General features: G+C 48.2%; 1 protein-coding gene across 3 annotated transcripts in view; it reads left to right on the forward strand.

Annotated features, from left to right (window-relative positions):
• LOC311288209 (ELAV-like protein 2) overlaps nt 1–13,200 on the forward strand; it is a 28,001-nt gene extending 14,801 nt beyond the window's left edge. For 2 of the 3 annotated variants that reach the window (XM_084405490.1, XM_084405489.1), the window contains 3 exons: nt 3,210–3,417; nt 9,478–9,516; nt 12,504–13,199. In XM_084405490.1, coding sequence (XP_084261616.1) covers nt 3,210–3,417; nt 9,478–9,516; nt 12,504–12,807 — 551 coding nt within the window. In that variant the 3' untranslated portion in view covers nt 12,808–13,199. Of the gene's footprint in view, nt 1–3,209; nt 3,418–9,477; nt 9,517–12,503 lie in introns of all 3 variants that reach the window. The other variant, XM_084405491.1, reaches the window with a different exon arrangement.
• Nucleotides 13,201–13,374: the final 174 nt, after the last annotated feature.

Below are 13,374 nucleotides of genomic sequence, written 5' to 3' on the forward strand. Positions count from 1 at the left end.
TTCTCGAGTGTGTGTGTTCCTTCTCGAGTGTGTGTGTTCCTTCTCGAGTGTGTGTGTGTGTGTGTGTGTTCCTTCTCGAGTATATGTGTGTGTGTGTTCCTTCTCGAGTGTGTGTGTTCCTTCTCAAGTGTGTGTGTTCCTTCTCGAGTGTGTGTGTTCCTTCTCGAGTGTGTGTGTTCCTTCTCGAGTGTGTGTGTGTGTGTGTGTGTGTTCCTTCTCGAGTGTGTGTTCCTTCTCGAGTGTGTGTGTGTTCCTTCTCGAGTGTGTGTGTTCCTTCTCGAGTGTGTGTGTGTGTGTGTGTGTGTGTGTGTATGCGTGTTCCTTCTCGAGTGTGTGCGTGTTCCTTCTCGAGTGTGTGCGTGTTCCTTCTCGAGTGTGTGCGTGTTCCTTCTCGAGTGTGTGCGTGTTCCTTCTCGAGTGTGTGCGTGTTCCTTCTCGAGTGTGTGCGTGTTCCTTCTCGAGTGTGTGCGTGTTCCTTCTCGAGTGTGTGCGTGTTCCTTCTGAATAATGTGAACGCTGCATCTGAACCCTGGAAACCCTCTACACACACCTTGGCAATAGAATCACCATTGGCAAGTACATTTCTTTTAGTTTACTCTCCAGACTAATATATACTGTGGGTTCATGAATATTAATCACGTTGTCAGCGTTCGCTCGAACTGATTTGCTGAAATCAGAACAGGGACAGGAATAGGTGAGCGCTAGCCGTTTGCGCCTTAGTTCCGCCCGCTACCGACAGTGGCTTCTGCTTGTTTTTAAAGGCTTAACTCCGTTATTTTAACAGGAAAATACAGCAAAGAGTATCATTTACATGTAGAAGACTGTAATACTCTCTCTTTGAAACTCTTAAGTGCTCTCAGGTTAGCGACGGTGAGCCGGGCTCCTTCACACTAGAGTTTAACAAATACGCTGCACATCCTTTGAGATGAAGTGGATTAGTATGAAACTTTCAAACACTGTGTTCAAGACGGGTGAAAATATATCTGTGATGAACTTACTCACCTAAAGGATTATTAGGAACACCTGTTCAATTTCTCATTAATGCAATTATCTAATCAACCAATCACATGGCAGTTCCTTCAATGCATTTAGGGGTGTGGTCCTGGTCAAGACAATCTCCTGAACTCCAAACTGAATGTCAGAATAGGAAAGAAAGGTGATTTAAGCAATTTTGAGCGTGGCATGGTTGTTGGTGCCAGACGGGCCGGTCTGAGTATTTCACAATCTGCTCAGTTACTGGGATTTTCACGCACAACCATTTCTAGGGTTTACAAAGAATGGTGTGAAAAGGGAAAAACATCCAGTATGCGGCAGTCCTGTGGGCGAAAATGCCTTGTTGATGCTAGAGGTCAGAGGAGAATGGGCCGACTGATTCAAGCTGATAGAAGAGCAACTTTGACTGAAATAACCACTCGTTACAACCGAGGTATGCAGCAAAGCATTTGTGAAGCCACAACACGCACAACCTTGAGGCGGATGGGCTACAACAGCAGAAGACCCCACCGGGTACCACTCATCTCCACTACAAATAGGAAAAAGAGGCTACAATTTGCACGAGCTCACCAAAATTGGACAGTTGAAGACTGGAAAAATGTTGCCTGGTCTGATGAGTCTCGATTTCTGTTGAGACATTCAGATGGTAGAGTCAGAATTTGGCGTAAACAGAATGAGAACATGGATCCATCATGCCTTGTTACCACTGTGCAGGCTGGTGGTGGTGGTGTAATGGTGTGGGGGATGTTTTCTTGGCACACTTTAGGCCCCTTAGTGCCAATTGGGCATCGTTTAAATGCCACGGCCTACCTGAGCATTGTTTCTGACCATGTCCATCCCTTTATGACCACCATGTACCCATCCTCTGATGGCTACTTCCAGCAGGATAATGCACCATGTCACAAAGCTCAAATCATTTCAAATTGGTTTCTTGAACATGACAATGAGTTCACTGTACTAAAATGGCCCCCACAGTCACCAGATCTCAACCCAATAGAGCATCTTTGGGATGTGGTGGAACGGGAGCTTCGTGCCCTGGATGTGCATCCCACAAATCTCCATCAACTGCAAGATGCTATCCTATCAATATGGGCCAACATTTCTAAAGAATGCTTTCAGCACCTTGTTGAATCAATGCCACGTAGAATTAAGGCAGTTCTGAAGGCGAAAGGGGGTCAAACACAGTATTAGTATGGTGTTCCTAATAATCCTTTAGGTGAGTGTATATTAACCTCTAATCAAACACTGGCGAGTGAAATCTAGTGTTTTATTAGCCAGTGGCTAATGATAGACATTTAGTCGCCTAGCATGAAAATTTAGTGGCATATGTGAGTGATTTACTCGCGTTGTAAAAGTTTGCCACCGAACAAGTGGACGAGACCCTGAAGAGGCGTTTGTACATTAGATCAAACACAGCGTTGTTTTGGATGTTCGCAAAATATATGTCATAAAAGCAGTTTTTTATGTTGTTTTGTATCTTTTAGATTCAGTTAAAAATTAGACTGTGAATTCTTAAGCGAACCAGGACTAAATATATCATATTCTGTTTTGGTTCAGACCAAGAGAACCGAAACACAACTGTTAACACACCCTAAATCTGCTGTAATAAATACAAATATGATCTCCACTGTATTATTTGAGGTTGTGATTGTATTGTCACACAGATGTTAGGAGTATTTATTCTGCAGAGTCTATTTTAGCAGTTGTTTTAAGCAACATTTAACATAATTTGAGTTAATATTGGAAATTTCCCTATTTTAGCTTTTACATTTACATTTATGCATTTAGCAGATGTTTTTATCCAAAGCGACTTACATTGCATTTCAAGGTACACATTTACATTCTTATCAGTTCTTTGAGAGAAGCGTCGTTTCACCAGTTTACCTGACGATCTTTTGATTTGTGCTTACATGAAAGTGCAATAATTCTGTTGAAATGTAAAAAAAATATAAATAATTCTCAGCTGTTGTGATTAATCACGATTAACTTTTTTGAGTAAAATGAACATCACAGCAGGATTCATGGTTGTGTTTTATATCGCCAGCAATCCCATTGTGGTGTATGTTTATTATTTATTATGTGTGCAGTAGGGCTGTCACCTTACGTTCAAAAATCGATTGCACAATCGATCAGACCAACCAACGCATGTTTGGTGTCTAAATCTCGTACCCTACGAAGGCAGAACAGCACTTATGTGCTGTGTGTGTGGTGTTCAGGCGTGTCACGAGGCGTTGGCTTCATCCGCTTCGACCGGCGCACCGAGGCAGAGGAGGCCATTAAAGGGCTGAACGCACAGAAGCCGCCCGGATCCACCGAGCCTATCACTGTGAAGTTCGCCAACAACCCCAGTCAGAAGAGCCTGCCGTGTGTGTCAGCCGGCAGACGCTACGCTGGAGCGCTAATTCACCCCGCACACAGATTCAGGTATTCCCTCGCTCTCATGCACCCGACGTACAGATTCAGGTATTCCCTCGCTCTCATGCACCCGGAGCACAGATTCAGGTATTCCCTCGCTCTCATGCACCCGGAGCACAGATTCAGGTATTCTCTCGCTCTCATGCACCCGGAGCACAGATTCAGGTATTCTCTCGCTCTCATGCACCCGACGTACAGATTCAGGTATTCTCTCGCTCTCATGCACTCGACGCACAGATTCAGGTATTCCCTCGCTCTCATGCACCCGGAGCACAGATTCAGGTATTCCATCGCTCTCATGCACCCGGAGCACAGATTCAGGTATTCCCTCGCTCTCATGCACCCGACGCACAGATTCAGGTATTCCCTCGCTCTCATGCACCCGACGCACAGATTCAGGTATTCCCTCGCTCTCATGCACCCGGAGCACAGATTCAGGTATTCCCTCGCTCTCATGCACTCGACGCACAGATTCAGGTATTCCCTCGCTCTCATGCACCCGGAGCACAGATTCAGGTATTCCCTCGCTCTCATGCACCCGACGCACAGATTCAGGTATTCCCTCGCTCTCATGCACCCGGAGCACAGATTCAGGTATTCTCTCGCTCTCATGCACCCGGAGCACAGATTCAGGTATTCTCTCGCTCTCATGCACCCGGAGCACAGATTCAGGTATTCTCTCGCTCTCATGCACCCGGAGCACAGATTCAGGTATTCTCTCGCTCTCATGCACCCGGAGCACAGATTCAGGTATTCTCTCGCTCTCATGCACCCGGAGCACAGATTCAGGTATTCTCTCGCTCTCATGCACCCGGAGCACAGATTCAGGTATTCCCTCGCTCTCATGCACCCGGAGCACAGATTCAGGTATTCCCTCGCTCTCATGCACCCGGAGCACAGATTCAGGTATTCCCTCGCTCTCATGCACCCGACGCACAGATTCAGGTATTCCCTCGCTCTCATGCACCCGGAGCACAGATTCAGGTATTCCCTCGCTCTCATGCACTCGACGCACAGATTCAGGTATTCCCTCGCTCTCATGCACTCGACGCACAGATTCAGGTATTCCCTCGCTCTCATGCACCCGGAGCACAGATTCAGGTATTCCCTCGCTCTCATGCACTCGACGCACAGATTCAGGTATTCCCTCGCTCTCATGCACCCGACGCACAGATTCAGGTATTCCCTCGCTCTCATGCACCCGACGCACAGATTCAGGTATTCCCTCGCTCTCATGCACCCGGAGCACAGATTCAGGTATTCCCTCGCTCTCATGCACCCGGAGCACAGATTCAGGTATTCCCTCGCTCTCATGCACCCGGAGCACAGATTCAGGTATTCCCTCGCTCTCATGCACCCGGAGCACAGATTCAGGTATTCCCTCGCTCTCATGCACCCGACGCACAGATTCAGGTATTCCCTCGCTCTCATGCACCCGGAGCACAGATTCAGGTATTCCGTCGCTCTCATGCACCCGACGTACAGATTCAGGTATTCCCTCGCTCTCATGCACTCGACGCACAGATTCAGGTATTCCCTCGCTCTCATGCACTCGACGCACAGATTCAGGTATTCCCTTGCTCTCATGCACCCGACGTACAGATTAAGGTATTCCCTCGCTCTCATGCACCCGACGTACAGATTCAGGTATTCCCTCGCTCTCATGCACCCGACGCACAGATTCAGGTATTCCCTCGCTCTCATGCACCCGACGCACAGATTCAGGTATTCCCTCGCTCTCATGCACCCGACGCACAGATTCAGGTATTCTCTCGCTCTCATGCACCCGACGCACAGATTCAGGTATTCCCTCGCTCTCATGCACCCGGAGCACAGATTCAGGTATTCCCTCGCTCTCATGCACTCGACGCACAGATTCAGGTATTCCCTCGCTCTCATGCACCCGGAGCACAGATTCAGGTATTCCCTCGCTCTCATGCACCCGACGCACAGATTCAGGTATTCCCTCGCTCTCATGCACCCGGAGCACAGATTCAGGTATTCTCTCGCTCTCATGCACCCGGAGCACAGATTCAGGTATTCTCTCGCTCTCATGCACCCGGAGCACAGATTCAGGTATTCTCTCGCTCTCATGCACCCGGAGCACAGATTCAGGTATTCTCTCGCTCTCATGCACCCGGAGCACAGATTCAGGTATTCTCTCGCTCTCATGCACCCGGAGCACAGATTCAGGTATTCTCTCGCTCTCATGCACCCGGAGCACAGATTCAGGTATTCCCTCGCTCTCATGCACCCGGAGCACAGATTCAGGTATTCCCTCGCTCTCATGCACCCGGAGCACAGATTCAGGTATTCCCTCGCTCTCATGCACCCGACGCACAGATTCAGGTATTCCCTCGCTCTCATGCACCCGGAGCACAGATTCAGGTATTCCCTCGCTCTCATGCACTCGACGCACAGATTCAGGTATTCCCTCGCTCTCATGCACTCGACGCACAGATTCAGGTATTCCCTCGCTCTCATGCACCCGGAGCACAGATTCAGGTATTCCCTCGCTCTCATGCACTCGACGCACAGATTCAGGTATTCCCTCGCTCTCATGCACCCGACGCACAGATTCAGGTATTCCCTCGCTCTCATGCACCCGACGCACAGATTCAGGTATTCCCTCGCTCTCATGCACCCGGAGCACAGATTCAGGTATTCCCTCGCTCTCATGCACCCGGAGCACAGATTCAGGTATTCCCTCGCTCTCATGCACTCGACGCACAGATTCAGGTATTCCCTCGCTCTCATGCACTCGACGCACAGATTCAGGTATTCCCTTGCTCTCATGCACCCGACGTACAGATTAAGGTATTCCCTCGCTCTCATGCACCCGACGTACAGATTCAGGTATTCCCTCGCTCTCATGCACCCGACGCACAGATTCAGGTATTCCCTCGCTCTCATGCACCCGACGCACAGATTCAGGTATTCCCTCGCTCTCATGCACCCGACGCACAGATTCAGGTATTCCCTCGCTCTCATGCACCCGACGCACAGATTCAGGTATTCCCTCGCTCTCATGCACCCGGAGCACAGATTCAGGTATTCCCTCGCTCTCATGCACCCGACGTACAGATTCAGGTATTCCCTCGCTCTCATGCACTCGACGCACAGATTCAGGTATTCCCTCGCTCTCATGCACCCGACGCACAGATTCAGGTATTCCCTCGCTCTCATGCACCCGACGCACAGATTCAGGTATTCCCTCGCTCTCATGCACCCGACGCACAGATTCAGGTATTCTCTCGCTCTCATGCACCCGACGCACAGATTCAGGTATTCTCTCGCTCTCATGCACCCGGAGCACAGATTCAGGTATTCCCTCGCTCTCATGCACCCGACGTACAGATTCAGGTATTCCCTCGCTCTCATGCACCCGACGCACAGATTCAGGTATTCCCTCGCTCTCATGCACCCGGAGCACAGATTCAGGTATTCCCTCGCTCTCATGCACCCGGAGCACAGATTCAGGTATTCCCTCGCTCTCATGCACCCGACGTACAGATTCAGGTATTCCCTCGCTCTCATGCACCCGGAGCACAGATTCAGGTATTCCCTCGCTCTCATGCACCCGGAGCACAGATTCAGGTATTCCCTCGCTCTCATGCACCCGACGCACAGATTCAGGTATTCCCTCGCTCTCATGCACCCGACGCACAGATTCAGGTATTCCCTCGCTCTCATGCACCCGGAGCACAGATTCAGGTATTCCCTCGCTCTCATGCACCCGGAGCACAGATTCAGGTATTCTCTCGCTCTCATGCACCCGGAGCACAGATTCAGGTATTCCCTCGCTCTCATGCACCCGGAGCACAGATTCAGGTATTCCCTCGCTCTCATGCACCCGGAGCACAGATTCAGGTATTCCCTCGCTCTCATGCACCCGGAGCACAGATTCAGGTATTCCCTCGCTCTCATGCACCCGGAGCACAGATTCAGGTATTCCCTCGCTCTCATGCACCCGACGCACAGATTCAGGTATTCCCTCGCTCTCATGCACCCGACGCACAGATTCAGGTATTCCCTCGCTCTCATGCACCCGGAGCACAGATTCAGGTATTCCCTCGCTCTCATGCACCCGGAGCACAGATTCAGGTATTCTCTCGCTCTCATGCACCCGGAGCACAGATTCAGGTATTCCCTCGCTCTCATGCACCCGACGTACAGATTCAGGTATTCCCTCGCTCTCATGCACCCGGAGCACAGATTCAGGTATTCCCTCGCTCTCATGCACCCGACGTACAGATTCAGGTATTCCCTCGCTCTCATGCACCCGGAGCACAGATTCAGGTATTCCCTCGCTCTCATGCACCCGGAGCACAGATTCAGGTATTCCCTCGCTCTCATGCACCCGGAGCACAGATTCAGGTATTCCCTCGCTCTCATGCACCCGGAGCACAGATTCAGGTATTCCCTCGCTCTCATGCACCCGACGTACAGATTCAGGTATTCCCTCGCTCTCATGCACCCGGAGCACAGATTCAGGTATTCCCTCGCTCTCATGCACCCGGAGCACAGATTCAGGTATTCCCTCGCTCTCATGCACCCGGAGCACAGATTCAGGTATTCCCTCGCTCTCATGCACCCGGAGCACAGATTCAGGTATTCCCTCGCTCTCATGCACCCGACGTACAGATTCAGGTATTCCCTCGCTCTCATGCACCCGGAGCACAGATTCAGGTATTCCCTCGCTCTCATGCACCCGGAGCACAGATTCAGGTATTCCCTCGCTCTCATGCACCCGACGCACAGATTCAGGTATTCCCTCGCTCTCATGCACCCGACGCACAGATTCAGGTATTCCCTCGCTCTCATGCACCCGGAGCACAGATTCAGGTATTCCCTCGCTCTCATGCACCCGACGCACAGATTCAGGTATTCCCTCGCTCTCATGCACCCGGAGCACAGATTCAGGTATTCCCTCGCTCTCATGCACCCGGAGCACAGATTCAGGTATTCCCTCGCTCTCATGCACCCGGAGCACAGATTCAGGTATTCCCTCGCTCTCATGCACCCGGAGCACAGATTCAGGTATTCCCTCGCTCTCATGCACCCGGAGCACAGATTCAGGTATTCCCTCGCTCTCATGCACCCGACGCACAGATTCAGGTATTCCCTCGCTCTCATGCACCCGGAGCACAGATTCAGGTATTCCCTCGCTCTCATGCACCCGACGTACAGATTCAGGTATTCCCTCGCTCTCATGCACCCGGAGTACAGATTCAGGTATTCCCTCGCTCTCATGCACCCGGAGTACAGATTCAGGTATTCCCTCGCTCTCATGCACCCGACGTACAGATTCAGGTATTCCCTCGCTCTCATGCACCCGACGCACAGATTCAGGTATTCCCTCGCTCTCATGCACCCGGAGCACAGATTCAGGTATTCCCTCGCTCTCATGCACCCGGAGCACAGATTCAGGTATTCCCTCGCTCTCATGCACCCGGAGCACAGATTCAGGTATTCCCTCGCTCTCATGCACCCGGAGCACAGATTCAGGTATTCCCTCGCTCTCATGCACCCGGAGCACAGATTCAGGTATTCCCTCGCTCTCATGCACCAGACGCACAGATTCAGGTATTCCCTCGCTCTCATGCACCCGGAGCACAGATTCAGGTATTCCCTCGCTCTCATGCACCCGGAGCACAGATTCAGGTATTCCCTCGCTCTCATGCACCCGGAGCACAGATTCAGGTATTCCCTCGCTCTCATGCACCCGGAGCACAGATTCAGGTATTCTCTCGCTCTCATGCACCCGGAGCACAGATTCAGGTATTCCCTCGCTCTCATGCACCCGGAGCACAGATTCAGGTATTCCCTCGCTCTCATGCACCCGGAGCACAGATTCAGGTATTCCCTCGCTCTCATGCACCAGACGCACAGATTCAGGTATTCCCTCGCTCTCATGCACCCGGAGCACAGATTCAGGTATTCCCTCGCTCTCATGCACCCGGAGCACAGATTCAGGTATTCTCTCGCTCTCATGCACCCGACACACAGATTCAGGTATTCCCTCGCTCGAGTCTGAGCTGCTTCACAGAGTCTGTGTGTGTGTTTCAGGCTGGACAACCTCCTCAACGCCTCCTACGGAGTCAAGAGGTACGTGTGAATCTCATGTCAGTTTCAGACTAACATCTGAGAACTTCTGACACAGCACCATACTCTAGTAAGAGATGTCATGTAATACTCACTGATTCAACACAGATCGCCCTTGGCAGTCGGGCCACACCACAAAACGTAATAAATAAGTAATTTAAGTGGGCCTAGTTATTGTCTTCGTCGTTTTTGACCCATAACTGTAATAAGGTTGTGACACCAAAAACTACTAGCCTAACTATTGTTAGACAAACAAACTGTCAGTAATAAACTTAGAACAAATAATCAAATTACGAGCAATAGAACAAATACAATTGAACAAACATGCTTTATTTTTTTAAGGTAAGTCTAACAGTAATTTACAGTTAGAGAAAATTAATAATCAAATATGAAATAGCACTGCATAGTCTTCACTGTATAATTAAATCTAGATTAATGCATTTTAAAGTTACAAAAGTTATTCAGTCGAGAGCAGTGAGTGATATTATCTTTGTCTTTTGTGTGATTTAACTAAACCCCTGGTCAGAGCCTGACTCCACCCACTGGCAATATTTGAACAATGCAGGAAAAGTGGGTGGACCCCAGCGGCGATAGAGGGGACGAACCGAGGGCGGGGCTGAGCGGGGGGCGTGCACCTGAGACCCACAGTGACGGATTAATTGACTGGAGTGATGCAAGTAGCTTTACAACAGAGCTGTCATTTGAAGTCCAGGACTTTTCTCCCCCACCTTTACCTGAAGTGGAGGAGGGTGAATTGTCTGCGGACACAGGGCCAGAGCCATATCAATTCGAGCCGCTGACTCAAACTGCGGTTTTTAATTCCCGCATCGCGATCGGCACCCGACGATGCTAGCGAAGCAGCCACGCAAGGGAGAATGGGACCATTAAGAAGTAGTTATTATTACTATTACATTATTATTATTCCTCACAGCATCACAAGACGACGTAAAGTACATGAATCTGATGTGTTTTATCGAGTTGATGTCAATAGCGCACGCTCTCTGTAGGCATATTCATATTTTGCCGCTATGTGAAAAAAGCCAGCAAAATGCGCCGGCGCGTTTGTCGACCCCAGAGGATTAACTTAAGCCTAACCATAAATTGTGATGAAAAATATATATGATCACTCACATCAAGATGCCGCTGCGGTGGTGGAGTCCATGCAGGAGGAGCAGCGTTTGGCACTGCATCGCTTTTCAGCGTGAGCTGTGTGGAGAAGCCCAGTTCCACCTCTACTGCGTTGGAGAAGCAATCCCGCGTAAAATGCAGGTTGCACACTTGAGCTCTAGGCAGGAACTCGCGGTCTTCCAGGCCAAGTGCATGCAACCACTGGCGCCTAATTTCCAAGTCTGCTGGAAAGCTAAGCAGTCAACCAGCAACACTACACCTACGTATCCTCCTGACCACTGTACTAAATACAGATAAATCTATGCTAACTTGAAGCTATCCTAACTGATGCAATACTATGCTACTAACTAACTATGCTTCTAACAATACTACACTAACATCTATGCTAATTAAAGGGTTACTTCAGGATTTAGCATTAAGCTTTGTATTAGTAGAAAACCTGTAGTATTTTCGAATTACCGTGCTTTCCACCCTCATATCCCCCTGAGACAAGAGATTTATGTATTTTTTGTCTGGAAAAAATCCTCCGATGACGCAAAAATCGTCATTTTGCGTCATCGGAGGATTTTCTGGTCAGAGGCTAAAGACTACAGCCAGTAGATGGCGTTGTTCCGCATGTTTTCAGCCCGCCCATAGAGGGAGGGATCTCACTCACAGAATGTACACACAGTGTCAGCTGTCTTTCTTTGGAAGCTAAGCTAGTAGGCTCTTGTTCTGTGGAGAAAGCTGAATAGTAGGAGAAAGCTGAGTAAGTAGGGGTAAACAACAACATCCTCCTTTTCCCGGACTTGTCCGACGGGCGAGATCGTTCAAAATGTAGGGGATTCAGCTTTTGCGTTCTGCGGTCGCCATTCATTGTTTACATGCACATGCACCTTTTGTTTCAATCTAACTGAATTCATTCCGATTGGTGAATCTGAATGTAGTGTTTACATGAACGCTAAACAAGTGATCGGTTGATGTGCGTTTTACCATTGCTAAGAAAATTCCCGCTCTCTTACCGGTAGGCGTGGCCTCCTAAGGCAGCGAAGCAAGTGCATTCTGGGAGTTGTTGTCTTTCATCCACATAAGACAAAAATGCATTTTCTGGCTTTTCTCGGTCTAGAAAGCTCCAAATTCTAAACTTTCTTCACATTTCTTCTACTTAAATGACCTATTTTAAATACACATTCTTCTTCCCAGAGGTGAAGTATCCCTTTAACTACCTAGGCTACACGAAATAATCTAAATAACTATATATGCTATGCTAAATAGATGCTAAAATACGCTATCCTGATCGTTTTCAAGGAAAATTCAACTGCAGTAGCCACCGTTCAACCTGAAGAGGGCAGCACTCAGACGTTTTTACACCATATATTGTAGAATTAAAACACTTTATACCCAAATGTCAAAAAAGTTACTCGAGTCAATGAACAGCACTAATAAAGCCCCAGTCTTACAGATCATTAACTAAAAAAATTTGGTTTAAGGTTTAGTTACCCTTTAACATGAATATTAGGCTGCTGTCACTTTAAGAGCTGCACGGATCCAATATACTGTTACACACGTTTTATTTCTCGACTATTTATGTTTACTTAAGATATAACAGACTGTGTTTACTAGGATACCCAGGTCATCGGGCGGACCTTATAAAATTAAAGAGGATTCCTCCGCCTTGTCTATAAGCTAGGACTACAATAAACCAATTTTATATAAATTAATATCAAATTTATTTAATTTTTTTAGCCCTAATATTTATTATTCATTAATTGTTGTTTGTGAAGATCTTAATTGATGGGTATGTGCTGTATGTCAGTGAATCCTCCAACAGTCCAGAGGTTTGTTCTTCAGCTGAACTCTCTGTCTGTTGTTTCTGGCTGCAGATTCTCTCCCGCGTCCATCGATGGAGTCGGCTTCCCTCACGCCGCCGGCTGGTGTATCTTCGTGTATAATCTCGCCCCGGACGCAGACGAGAGCGTCCTCTGGCAGATCTTCGGCCCGTTCGGCGCCGTCATCAACGTCAAGGTCATACGAGACTTCAGCACAGACAAGTGCAAAGGCTTCGGCTTCGTGACCATGAGCAGCTACGAGGAGGCGGCCGTCGCTATCGCTAGCCTGAACGGGTACCGGCTCGGGGAACGGGTTCTGCAGGTGTCCTTCAAGACCAGCCGAACACACACGGCCTAAGCCGAACACCGTGGATACTTCATCTACTGTTTGTGTTATTAAAATGGTTTACTTTTAAAAACATCTGTTTCAATGGAATAACAGCCACTGTAACTTTGTGTTTTGGTTTCGAGTCATCTTCTATTTTAGATTTCTACATTTCTCTGGTCTAAGTGCTTTAAAGTTCATTTAATAATTTTGTTTCTTTAACATTGACTTGTGAGTTTTGTTTTTTAAGTTTATTTCTTGGTTGCATAATGTTACTTAACGTAATTGTTTTCTTGATGTAAAAAGGCCAAAATTCCTAAAGCGATTTATATATGGTAAAAAAAAAAAAAAGAAAGAAAGAAAAGAAGCTTCAAATCGCTTGGAAGTTTAAAAGCATCTATTTTTATAAAAGAAATTGAAACATTTCTACTGGATCTGCTGTTGTTTTTTGACGTGGTTTTCTGATCTCCATTAATGTCACGCAGAGAATCATCACAACATTTACATTTATTGATTTAACTGATGCTTTTATCCAAAAACAAATCTCAGCCATTCCTCAAACATGAGAAGAGCTCGAACACAAGGTTGTTCAGAAGAGAA

This window comes from Rutilus rutilus, assembly GCF_951802725.1.
Source record: "Rutilus rutilus genome assembly, chromosome: 3".
NCBI lineage: Eukaryota > Metazoa > Chordata > Actinopteri > Cypriniformes > Leuciscidae > Rutilus > Rutilus rutilus.